This window comes from Camarhynchus parvulus, chromosome 7 (assembly GCF_901933205.1).
Source record: "Camarhynchus parvulus chromosome 7, STF_HiC, whole genome shotgun sequence".
Lineage (NCBI taxonomy): Eukaryota > Metazoa > Chordata > Aves > Passeriformes > Thraupidae > Camarhynchus > Camarhynchus parvulus.
The window spans coordinates 19620324-19633932 of NC_044577.1; the positions used below are offsets into that span (position 1 = coordinate 19620324).

The 13609-nt window shown below is 36.0% G+C and overlaps 1 protein-coding gene across 5 annotated transcripts in view; it reads right to left on the reverse strand.

Moving 5' to 3' along the window:
* Positions 1-3932: 3932 nt before the first annotated feature.
* The window catches only part of CSRNP3 (cysteine and serine rich nuclear protein 3), a 96307-nt gene continuing 86630 nt past the window's right edge, over positions 3933-13609 (reverse strand). For all 5 annotated transcript variants that reach the window (XM_030952932.1, XM_030952931.1, XM_030952930.1 and 2 more), the window contains one exon: positions 3933-12805. In XM_030952932.1, the coding sequence (XP_030808792.1) occupies positions 11762-12805 (1044 nt within the window). In that variant the 3' untranslated portion in view covers positions 3933-11761. The remainder of the gene's footprint in view (positions 12806-13609) is intronic.

Sequence of the window (13609 nt, forward strand, 5' to 3'; positions counted from 1 at the left end):
TGGCTGACTTTATTTTTTTTATAATTTACTCAGTGAAACTTTCTCAATATTTTTTTAGTTTCTTCACTTAAAAAATTAGCCCATCAGGTCAAAGCCAAATAGGATACCACATTGTGCTCAGCTTCTAGGAAGTCAGTTGTTTTTTAGAAGAAAAAAGTAATTTCACTAAAATATGTATTTATGATTATTTTAATGGAAAATCTGCTTGTTTTGATACTAATCTTTTGTTTAGCCAAAACTTCTTGTATAGGTTTTTTTATATTTCATGCACTTAAAAAATTATTATAAAGTTTTATTGTAGTAGGCTCCTGAGCTGCTTAACATTCACACATTTTTTCAGTATTCTGTTCATTATTGCTTTTAAATTACATGTTTTCTAGTAAACTTCTGCTCCTACCTTCTAGTGTTTTATGCAATATTTACCTCAGAGGTTTCTAATATTATCCATATGCAATTTCTTGTGCCAACACTTGCATATTATTTTTTTTTCTTGTTTCTATCTCCTGTTACAAAGGACTGATCTCAGATTTATCTGTCTGAATGAGACCTTGGCCTTCCTAACTATTCTGCTAATAGAAAATAATATAGCAAATAGAAATTCTGTATTATAGAAAATAATATAGCATCATCAAATATATAATCAACTTTTTAAAATTTATAAAGTGAAGACAAAAGTATTTGGCTGCATGATCAAATATAAAGCTGAGAATAAATTTGAAGTAGTGGGTATTAAAGGCTGAATAGGACAAAACTACACTAATAATAAATCTGTTCTTTTGTCCTAGTAAGTAATATCTTTACAGATAAATGCTAACTTAAGTCTGGTGGGTGAATGGATGCTGATGTTGGGGTTTTTTTTACTTCTGTGGTGGGGGGGAGCCTGTTTGTAATTTATTGGTACCTAGTTCCATTTCTGAATAAAAGCAAGAAAAATTCTTTTCAGTACTTATAAGTCATCTAAAAGACAAAAAAGTGTATAAGCAAGGACCAATGATAATTTGCCGGAAGGTTTAATGCTAATTTATTTTTCAGGCTTGATAATGCCTTTGAGTTGTGTCTCAGCTTTTGTAAGGCTTTTGGAGACACCTGCTGAGAGTATCCCAGGAAATTAAAGCTGTACAACTTAAAATAACTTGATACAGAGTGAACAGAAATTGTTGAAAAGACTGTACCAGGAAGGGTTTTTTATGCCCTGAAACTGGAAGGTTGTGTAGAACAACACTGAACAAAGATTTGCCTGTGTCCTCTGATAAATTTTTTAATTTGGTAATGGAATGTAAAGTATTACTCCTTTTGCAGATGAAACCAAGATTTGAAGGCCAATACACACACTTGATAAAATGGGGGAGTTGAGGAAAAATATAACACAGGTCAAAGAGAAAATTGTGGAATATGAATAGAGGATGGGTGTTACACAGAGAGCAACTGTGTTGTGTTGAACCTTTGGTATGGAATGGAAACTCAGTGTCCGAGGAACCTGTTCTAGAAGACAGGATATTTAGCATACCAGTTTAAAAGTTCTTGTTCTTTTACTTCTCAGTTCATGTTATAGAGAAAATGGATTATTTTTAATGTCGCTAAAGGATCATTTCTTCACGCGACCTGTTTCTCTCAGAAGCTTGTCATAGTGGGATGTGCACATATGAAACATAATTTATCTCTGCATTATCAGTTGGGTTTTTGCCATTTGTTTGTGATTTTGTTTTTTTTTTTTTAAGAGCTAACATTTCAAACCAGGGTAGAATTTAAATTGCAAGGAAACGAGTGTTTCCTTGCAATTGGAAGTACGAACATCTTCCTAAGCAATGCCAGAAAAGCTCCACTTTGTATTTTTTGGGTTTTTTGCAGGTGTACCAATATATGTAGGGTTTTTTTGCAGAGATTAGGTATAGCAATTCACCTAGTTATTATATTTTGTATTTAGTTCTAGATAAAGAAAGGGAAACTAATTTTGTGATTTTAAAATGGTCTTTTAAAGATTTTCCTTTCATTTTTTGAGACTTCTTTTCTGGTCTAACATAGGTCACTAGTAAAAAATACATATTATATATACTATTTTTATGGTATGTTAACTATCATAGTTCCTTAAACGGTGACATTTTAGTCTGTATTTTGCAGTACCTAGTACAGCAGTTGTCTTGGGCTCTCTACAAACTACCAGAAAAGAGGGAAGCAGATCTATAAGTAAAGGAAAATTCTAAATGACTTTTTTGTTCTGTTCTGTTCTGTTTGAAGATGTGAAATTTTAGGTCACAGTGACTATTACACTACCAAATATTTGTGTGTGTGTGTGTGTACACACATATATAGGAATCATATAATAGTAGGAGAGCAATAAGAGATCTGTAAATATGACTAGAGGTTTAGGAAGTTGGATTTTGGGTTTGGTTTTTTTTTTCACTAATAAAAAAGCAGCATTATCTTCTGGCTGTTGATAATATTCTCTTGAAAGTGGCTAATAGTTTTTAATAATTAGACTTGCTGAACAGCAGTTTGTTGCAGGGGGGTGCTCTGGCTCTTTTATGTCTTTTGGTGTTTTTTAGGCCAACTGTCTTTCAGTAATGTTATAATGACCTTCTCTGCCCCTATGAAGGGGACAAAGGTGAATATATTCCATACACAGCATGTAAAAATTGGTACTTCCATCAGATGGATGTATAAACTGCTGAAGGTTACTGGAACAGCTGTCATTAGTGTTAACCTCCATCTCACTGTGCTCTCTTACACATCCAGGGAGTAATCCCAAGTGCTGAAGAAGGCTTGACTTCAGGCCAGGCCAGTTGAGCCACGCTCCCAGCAGGACGAAGCAGGTCCTAAACCTTTTGGGACTTCAGGGCCTGTGGCTCCACTTGGTTATGACACCTTTCACTGCACTGGGAATTTGCCAGCCCACCATACCTAAGGATTTTTTTTTTTTTTAATCACTCTTGGGAGTAATTGCTGCTTTACTCTAGGGTGAGTATAGAATAACGTGAGTACTATTAACAGATCAACCTACAAGTGAAGCTTAAGAGTTAAATATTCCTGAATGGGCATCCTGGGATCTTGAATTAGAACCAGTGTTGAAAGATGTTTTATGTTTGATTGTATCAGTATGGCTTAGCAAGCCCCGGAGCAGCCCTTTTAGCCACAGTTCACAGCAATGCCAAAAGCAGTCTAATAGCAAATATGGGACTCCCAATAGACTACAACCAAGTGATACCCTAATTCCTGTGAGAACTTTCTTATAATCTAGAGCACAACCTCTCATCTTTATAGTTTTTTTTTAATACAAACAATTTAGCTATATGTAATTTATCATATAAGCAAACTTAAGGACAACTTTTTATAAATGTGCATCGCAGTTTGAATAAATATCAGAATAAAAAGCTAGCAGAGATTGTGCTGTGATTGTTAATTATTTTCTTAATGAAGCTATGTTGATCATCAATTTTCGAAATAAGCAGTTGTCCTGAAATTTAGCAGTATTCTTTGAATGCTGCCATTGAAATGATCTGATGTGTAAAATTACTGCAAATTGTCCACCAGAGAGAGCTGTTGCAAAATTTTATTCCAACAGCTGTTGAAAACAATTGTTTCATTACCTTATTATGAATCAGGTACAGTATTTCCCTGGCCACAGAAAATTGTAGGCAGTAGTATCATTAAAGGGCAATTGGATATACCTAAGAAGGCATTTCTGTTTATTTAATTTAATTGGCATACAAATATTTAGAAACAAAAGAACACACACACAGAAATTCCACACAAACTGCTTCTCCTTATTCTATCAGACTATCAGGAATGGGAGAAATGCTTGAAATTTCACAGAGTGCCTTTGGAGGCTTTGCAGGTGTCAGGGAGGAGGTGCAGTACTGATGCCAGCTCTCTTAGCTGACAGAGGCTCCCTAGTGACTGCAGAGCAGAAATGAGACGCACAATGCACTGGCAGCCAGGATGTAACGTAGAAACCTGGTTTACTTCATTGCAAACAAATGGACAATATATATTGTACAATATATAATAAAAATACAGCTGATACAAGTGCCACTAATTAACAAAAAAACTAATATTAAGACTTAAAAATGCTCATTTTTGATATATATACACTGCAGTAATAAGCCACAATAAATACATCAAATTTCATATCATTCATAATAAATACGGAAAATATAAATACAGAAGAATACAGTTAATTTGAATAAATTATTACAACATAAGATCTAGGTTAAGTTCTGTTGATTATTATTGTAGCTTATATTACCCTTTGGCATCTTTGATGTTACAACTTATTTTAAAAAAGGAAATTAAGGAAATGTGTAGTTCATGAAGCTTAAAATTATTTCCATATACAGATTTTAAGATGAACTTTCTTTCCCTTTGCTTCTTCAAACAGTTTAAAAGCAGCAGTCCAAATAAATATCTTGCTTAACTGTTGAGACCTCCATAATTTTAGTATGCAAGATCATCTGTAATGGAAAATGTTAAGTACATAACAATTATTTTTCTCAGAAATTAGTCATGTTAGAAGTAATTTACAAATTTTAAACTAATGGCTGCAATTATGCATTTTTACTAGTCCCATCTTAATGGATTACCTGTCTGAAAGACAATCAACTTAAGTGCTTTTGAGTTTATGCCATGGTTTACTATTTACCACTTGCCAACAAAAATTTCAAAAGCAATTTTATATTCTTGTGGGGAAATATATATATGTATGTATACAGAGAGAGATGAACCTGCTAAAAGACAGGGATGGACTAGACAGTGTGAATGTTAATATAGTCTGTTAAAACACTTTAAACATACAAAAGGCAATGTGTTTTTTACACAATTTCTATTAGTTGGAGATTGTAACAAATCAAAAGAACCAACTGCCATGTTTTATGTTAACAGGTATTAACAAGTACATTTGTATTAATAATTTTATTTGTAAAAGGTTATTACACCAGAATGCAATGTAATTTAAAAAATCAACTTTACTAAGACAATATTACAGGCTGAGGATCTTAGGAACAGTTTTGTAATCTACAGATTTTGACTATTTTTGCACTGTTAAATGTCTAGCGCTTATTTGACATCAAACACATTTTAAACATATTTCACAAACTACATTTCAGACATATTTCCATAGAAGTGCCTACAATCAAGTCAGTTAAAAGAAGTGCCCAATTTTTAAGCCTTGTTTACATGGGCATTTGAGACCTGAAGTTGTGGTATTTGTGTGAAATGGCTTGGAAAAAACCAGCATGCTTGCTTCTGGTTTTAAGAGAACCAGCTGCCAGTGCACATCATGATCTTTTCAAGAAGATGAAAACTGGTGCTGAATCTATATCTGAGACTCACAAATGGTTCTTTACAGTGATTATTCCCCCATTACCCCAGCAAGGTTAACCTTCATCCAAAATCCAACCCAAAATTTCATTCTTAAGAATGTATTTTAGAAGTTTAAGATGGAGAAACCTAAAATAATTACCTGCCATAATGTACTAAGCCTCATTTGAAAATGCCAAGATAAAATGCTGATAAAAGGACATTTTGTCTTTGCTTTTAGCATCTCCTGCTAGCTGAGAAACTGGCTATATAAGAATAGGTGCCTGGGAGCAGAGTTAACTAAGATGATTTTGAACTTGTCTTTGAAACTGCCATCAGCAAAGAGTGACATAGTAGCAATGCTTCTAGGGTGCTGCTTTTTTGTTTTTTTACCCCATGGATTTGGATAAGTCTTTTATTTAATGGCCACCTGTATAACTCTGGTCTGGAAAAAATGCCAGTTCCTATTTCCACTGAGTTCATGTTTGGTTACAGTATATTAAATAACAGAAACAATATTTCAGTCTAACATGGGCAAGCTTGTAGTGAATGTCCATATACTTTACCATCCTTGCTCTGAAGAGATCGTAATTCACCTTTTTCCTTCTGTTGGTTTTTTTCTAATATGCTTTATTTTTCCCTTAATAGGAAAAATAATCCTTATCAATCTGCCTCTTGCCTTCATCTTTCTTTTCCTCTAAATTGTTCTTTCTATCCTCCCTGCACTCACTCAAGTGTTTGAAGACAAAGGATTATCTTGATCCTTTTATTAGAACAATTATGCACATTTGTATCTTCCACCATTTTCCCTATCAAGAAAAGCTAATCCCATCTTCATGGTATGTTGGAAAAGTGAACTTAGAGAAGAACATACATGAGAGACAAACTTTTTTTTTACTTGGGTCTATTGGACATTCATTCATGAAAGAGAAGTGTCATTGCTAAGCTCCATATTAAAATAATTGCGTTAATGAAGTACAAAATCTACCTTTAGACTTTTTTTTTGTTCCACCCCAAGCCTTGGATGAAGGACTACGATCTCAATTAAGAAGGTGCAACACAGAGCACCAAGAATATGGTTCTCCAGTCAGTGGGACCTTCAGAGGGGTGGGTGTCTGCCAACCTTAAAGACAGCAATAGGGCAATATATATTTTAACTCTAGAATCACGGAATGGCCTGGTTAGGAAGGGATCTGAAAGACCATCTAGTGCCAGCCACTAGATCACATTGTTCAAAACCCCACCCAGCCTCGCTTTTCAAGATCTCATTCTCAGCACTAAGGACAGTAGAGTTGCCCTTTTGCTTGATTTTAATGAAAAGTCTTACTGTACAACCAATCTCCCAAACACCAAAAGGGAGGAAGGAACTAAAAAGAAATTACTAAGGCTGCAAAACAGGTGTTTCATAAAGTGGATATCCATATAAAGTAAAATCAGCTATTAGGGTAGCAGAAAAGTCCTCAAAGATGTCACAACTTTCCTCCTTAAGTGGAACCCATACTCTTGTTAGCCATAAAATTAAAAGCTGCATTGGATTTAGGGGAGGAAAGAGACAGTGAAAAGGAAAAACTTGTGAAGAACTCAAGTGTGTGTTCATTCAGATATCTTTAAAACTACACTGCACTTCTTCATCACTTCGCAGTATTTGTACTTTGGATTTGACACTTCTTGGAGAAAATGGACAATAGTTTGCACATGGACAATGATTACAGAGAATAGCAAAATCAGGAATATTAAAAAAACTTTGAAACACTGAAAAGGCAAATGATGAGATTTTTCATACCAAGGAACACGTAAGTGAACTAGACTCTGTTTTGAAAATAACAGCTTTCTACCATTTTAAAAAAATAGTAATCACATTTAGTATTTTAGAAATAAATTCTATAGAATATATTCTCTGAGTTAATTCTAGATTTTCAAAGTAATTTACATCAACTGTCCTGCAACCGTAATAAAGCAGATGACAGAATTACTCTTTAGTCTCAGCGGGAAAGCGTAACACCCCCAAATGCTTAAGGATTTTCCATATCATCCTCTTCTGTTCCTGACTGTTTCAGGAAATAAAACAACTGCCACAATGAACATCGGTTTATAAAACTCACCAGCTGTAACAGTGCCCTTATTTAACAAATGCCTTTTAAAAGGGTATCATGGGTCTGTCTTGCTTTATGTTTGAGTAGGAACACTGGCATTGCTACAGGAGCAGCCTAGACAAGGAGTTTCAACTGAGAGAATTCAGCTGGCAAAAGACGACAACATGCAGAGGAGCAAGAGCGCTTGTTGCTGCCACGTGTGGTGTTGCAGAAAACTACAATCTTGCTGCTCAAATGTTAAGCACTAGACAGGTAAACGTTGTGTATTCAACACAGTTTTTAGTCTAATTTTTCACTGTGAAATTTACTTTTTAACTTCTGCTCATTAATCCAGTCAAAGGAAAGGAGAGCTCATTTCAGCTGTTTTTCATGTTCGTGAAAAACTTCTCGTCACTTCTGAGCTGGGCTGGGCCTAATTTGGAAAATGGCATTGTCTGCAGTACAAATATTCCGTTATGATGCCACAACATGAGAATAAAATGGTATTTTGCCTGTTCTATAGAATTATGTTTTACCACAGTATCTCCAAGTACATTACAAACCAGAGCACAGAGAACATGACACAACAGGACAAAGGCAAAGTCTCCTCTGTCTGAGCCCAGTACTCTCTATCCAGTGTATCACATTTCTGTCAGGAACACCTGAACTAATAAAACCCTTTATACACACTCAGTTTTGCATACAAATACATGTATACAATCTTCAACAAAGCAGCTGTGTTTGTGAAGGTACTGCCTGGGAGGCAGGGAAAGCAACATGATCAGTTTATTAGCAGATTTACTGAAATAAAACAGCCAGATCAGGTCAGAGACCGGATCTGGCCTGGGACCAGTCAGCAGTCTAGTGAGTAACAGCACCACTAATATCACACAGGAGTCCTGCAGCACTTGGACCAAAGGCAGGAGCCCACTGTTAACAGAGCAGGGGAGCAGCTGAACCTTATCTATAGCAAGTGATAGTTACTATGGAGTGGAACCAATGGCCTTAAAATAAACAGATGTCAACTCAATTACGATTCACTAGCAGGAACTTATGCAAATGAAAAATTGTAAAGCTTTACAAATCTAGAATTTTCTAATCGAAGTGGCATGCAGCTCAACAAAGAATATTAGAAGCTCCTCCTGATCAGCTTTTAATTTTAAGAATGTTTCAATGGGCATGAGTTGGTGCTCTTAAGCAACAACTGCAATTGCTGTAATAGTGCCAACAAAATTCTAATTTCATGTCTAATATCAATTAAAGCTTTATATATATTTAACAATGCACCTTTTTCCAAGAGAGGTGAAGTTCACCTTATAGGCAAAAGGGCATCTGCTTTTAGGCGCTGTTCCAGTAATGGTCTCTGTGAAAATTCCAGTTTCTTTCAAAAAAGGGAAATGCCTTTGTTATGACTCATTTCTGTGAATGATGCAATATAATCACAAATATATACTGGGCTTCTTAGGAGTGTTTACCAGTAGCTAGATATCTTGGAAATGAAGCTGATAAAGACTATCAGTAATATAGATATTTTCACAAATAATATACTGTGTTGATACAGAAGCAAATACTGCTGGATATAATTTAGTAACATAATACTTTTATCACACAGAAACAGCCTACCCAAAATGAAAGGACTGGTTATCAACATGAATTTTAACCAGCTGGTAAATGACACACAGCATGTTAATACTTGTGTATACTAGCCCAGAAAATAACATGAAAATATTTTCCATCCCATGACTTAAGCCTGCTTTTCCTTAAATGAAGAGTATGCTTTTTTGTTCTAAAAAATAAATCAAAGTTTAAACAAGTGATGGGAAACTTGACTCTCACCTGATTTCTACATCCTACTGTAGATCAGAAATCTGTGCCAATGGAAATAGTAAATAACCATCACCTCAATATTTAAAGCTAGCTGAGAAGTATTTTATAAAGTTGATCACTTACTGTGCTTGCTGATATTATTAAAGATACTTTTCATGTGAAAGCACAGGGGCCAAGAAAATAATTTCTTATTGCTCAGTAAGGGCATGAATAACAAATCAAAAGATTTAACTTTCCCCTGAGAGAAATACCCCAGTAAAGTGTGTGGTTCTCCAACACACTGAAGTTCAAGAGCCGCTACTGATCCTCATCTACAGTCCCAGCTCAAGCAGAAGAGATTTGTGCTTTTGCTGCTGGTGTTAAGGGAGTGCCTAATTTAAGCCTGCTGTTAAAGCAAGACCTCTATATATACAGAGACTTGTTATATTTGCCCTTAGAATAGCTTGAACAGAATAATTTATTCTTAAGTGAAGAACTTTAACCACTAGCACATTTCTCTTTAAAAATCACAGGTATTTGCTGTATGGCATTGGAGAACACAGGCACTTACCTGGCTACTCAGCCTTAGAGAAAGAGCCTAGAGTGGTCTGTGACTGCAAGGAACAGAGGCTGTGGAACTGCTGAGCCAGATAACCAACATGAGTGCGCTCTCCCAGGAGATGAAATACGTTGCAAGTTTGGAATCCAGTCCCTAGAGAACTAGACTTTTCAATGCAGTTCATATAAAACATGTAGGACTTCTTGTGGAAACAAGTAAATAAAAAATCTTTCCAGCTACTACATGGAGTAAAAATATTTTGCTAATTTAGCATAAATACGAGGAGTCACTTTGCCCAGATTTCATATAAAAACAATTAAGTTAGCTCTTTTTTTTGAAAAGCATATCTTACATTGGCAGTTCTTCTACTGAGTACTGTACATGATGTTTTAAAGAGCTTCTAACCAGAAGAATCACTGTTACAGAGATAAAATTTACACTGTGTTTACATGCACACTGTTAACCACCTAGATTTGACACAGATAAAAACTAAGATGCTGATCTGTATTTTGACAAACAAGACAGGCCTACATTTCAACTACTTGATGTATAATAAATGAAATCTCAGTATTAGAAGAACAAAAATGCTGAAATAGATTTTGAAGTCAAAATAAGGCAGTGCAGAATTACCAGTGCAGAGAAAAGCGGATTCCTATGCCTCCTTTTCTAAACAAAAGCAAGACTGTTTCATAAATTAAAGATAGTTTCATTCCCATTTAAAAACAAGTGGATCACAATGTAATGGATATCCATATGATGCACATGTTCTTTTGCTTGCAGACTTTTGCAGATACAAAATTTCTGAAGCTATTTTTCCTCACTGAATGGACTGTTTCCTAATAAGACCAAATGGTACTAAATTTGAGATACAATCAGAAGTTCACAAAAGCCAGTCATATATAATAAAAATTTAGGCAATCTAAACACTTCCACATTTTTTCCCATGCTTTATTTAAAGTTTGATCAGTAAGGCTCTGCTTTTATAAATTGCATACTGACATATTCATAAACTGGCTTGGGAGAAACGTACAGGTTTTGTTACAGTGATTTTTAAGCTCTTACATTGCCTCAGGGTCTGGAGCTATGGCATTTCTCAGAAGAGGTTCACAGTTCCTGCAGTTCGTACAGTACTGCAAAGTGGCACTAAAGTGCGTAAGGATCTGAATGGTGGCTGGGCTGAAGGTGCTGTGTGAGCTTAAGCTACTGCTTTGCCATTATATACAAGATCATTCTTCTTTGGGGAGGGGGTACTAGTTCTGGAATGCCACTGATTTTAGTTTTAAATGGAGGATTGTCTACCTTTCTCTATTCTAGAAGATGTAAATGCCCCCTTTCTGACTCTTCTGTTTGTCAAGAACAGTAAAAGAGAAAAATAGTACACTCTAAAAATGTTTCAAGATGATTTATCAGAAATAGTATTAGGAAAAAATAAGGAAGAATACAAGGTACTCCAGATGAAAAGTGGCCATGCTCTTTGTAAGTAACTATGGATCTTCTGCTCAAATGAACATGCTGTTCATTTTTATCAAAACATGAATCTTAAACTACCATAAATAAAATACAAACAGTACAGAACAATTAAAACTTTTTTTTTTTGTACAGTAGTTATTTTTACATTAAACTTACCATCTTTTCAGATATGTTGAAAATTAGGACTCTAAACATGATTATTTCAAAGTATCATTTTTAACAATCTTGCACAGGCCCGACAGTCAAAAACATGAAGTTTTGATTCAGATAGCTTGGCAGGTTTCACATACGTTCACAGGTAGGCTACTTTGAAATATGTTGGGTGTGTTTTTTACTTATCTGTTTTATTTTTATCAAAAAAAGGGGTTCATTATTTTTATTTAAATCTTTACATGAACTGGTTTTGTGCAATACCACTGCCAGTGTAGCTTGAGAAAACAAAATGTGTCTGGAACATTGACTATAGTCCAAGTATTGTCTACCTCTTAGAAAAGTAAGTTTCTAGGAAAATCCAATTGGAGTGAATTTTAACACAGGAAGTCAGTCCTAGAATAATTTAATTTTAAACAGGCACCGTCTCTACCACTGGTGATTTGATGCACTCTTCGTGCAGTCTGCTCTTCTCTGGGATGTTTAGTGAATTCTCAGCAGGGTGCTCCTGCACATGACTGTCACCATTCAAAGCTGAGACAAAGCCATCTTGAGAAGGACCTTTCAAGTATGAGTGAAATTCCACTGGTGGGTGACTCGGCCTATGCTCAGTGTATAAACTGTTACAGGGAGCACTGCCATCCCCTTCCGAAGATGAGCAGCAAACAATCACTGAGGGGTTTGCAGAAGGGTAATGAGGGCTGCTAAAAGTTTCCTCTGATGGCCGTGTGTAGTCAACAAACTGTTCTGAAGTCATGTTGTAAGGCACCAGAGAAAGACTACCATTCTTGACAGCATCCCTTTCTGAGTAAGTCTCACCCATCTGGTTAGCAGTGCCAGCAACGTGGTTCTCTATTTGGTAATACAGAGTTGAAGAGTTAGTATAGTATGAGGCATTTTTAGAGTGGTTTTCATGCACAGCAGTTCCATCAGAGTAGCAAAGGACAGAAGGAAGAGGCACCATATCAGCATGGGAGCTCATACTTTCTACAAAATCATCTGCTTTTTCTTCCTCCTCATCTTCCTCCTCATCTTCCTCTTCCTCTTCGTCATCATCTGATTCACTAGGGGCTAAACTCTGTGTACTAGAATCTGTAACTCCACTACAAAAGCTACTCCCATCTTCCTCTTCCTCCTCTTCCCCTGGGCAGTCCAAGTCCTCGGCTGACTGGGAATGCATAACTGTAGCCGGGGGTTCGGTTTCAATCTCAAAATTTTCTGCAATCGAATATTCAACTGGATGGGGTCCTGGACTCATGGAACTACTGTGTGCACTTATCTCAGTGTGACAGCCATTGAGTGCTGGAACTTGCTGCTCTCTATTTTTCTCCAATTCAAGTTTCATTATCGTGTGCAAAAAGTGAGTCCGTACACGGATAGGGTTAAATTCGATTCTACCTGCTGTATTGCTACACCCTTCTTTAGTGCAACCACATGGAAAAGACATACGATCCACCTTTTAAAAAAGAGAATACAGATTAACAAGTAGGAAGCAAAAGCCTGGTGACATGACAGAGCCTAGACAGCCTAGAGAAATACAAAGGTGAAGTGGAATTCACCTTGAGAAATGCTGGTAGAATAAGTCAAAGCTAGCAATCATTCAGGGAGTCAGCCCTGGAGTTTAGCAGTACTGAGAGAACAGTAAGGGGCCTGGACATGCTCCACTATTGCAGAGAAGGGAAAATTGATTCTGTTCCATAGGTAAAAGTATTACACGTTGGAACAAAAAATAGGTAGCTTTTCAATTTCTTGATCTGCTATAGCTTTACTGCATTTTGTGCTCAAATCCAGGCAAAGTGTTACCAGAAACACCTTAAAATTTGGTAAAAATCATTGAAACTAGACACCCATTGAAACAAAATTAATGTTGTACAGAAACCTTTATAAAGTTTCCAATGGGGACACCTGATCTCAGAAAACAGTAACAAAAACTCAAGTGCATTTTCAAAGGTAATCCAGCCAATTCTAGATGCAATATTGTAAACTCAACAGACCAGGCACAGAACTTCTACATCTAATATCTTAAAATTTTGAATCCATGTGTTGGCAAGTTTGATTAGACAGCCTAAGGTCTGTGACTTTCACCTGCGCTGTAACGCCGAAACATCAAATATGCGCAGGAGAACCACACAACACAATCCAGTACATCTTCCCCACATGTGGAGATGAAAACACCAACAGCAAAGTGAGTATATTATTTAAATAGCAGAGAAGGTTTAGCTTGGCTTCATGAGATGATGAAAAATGCATTCAGGAAGAA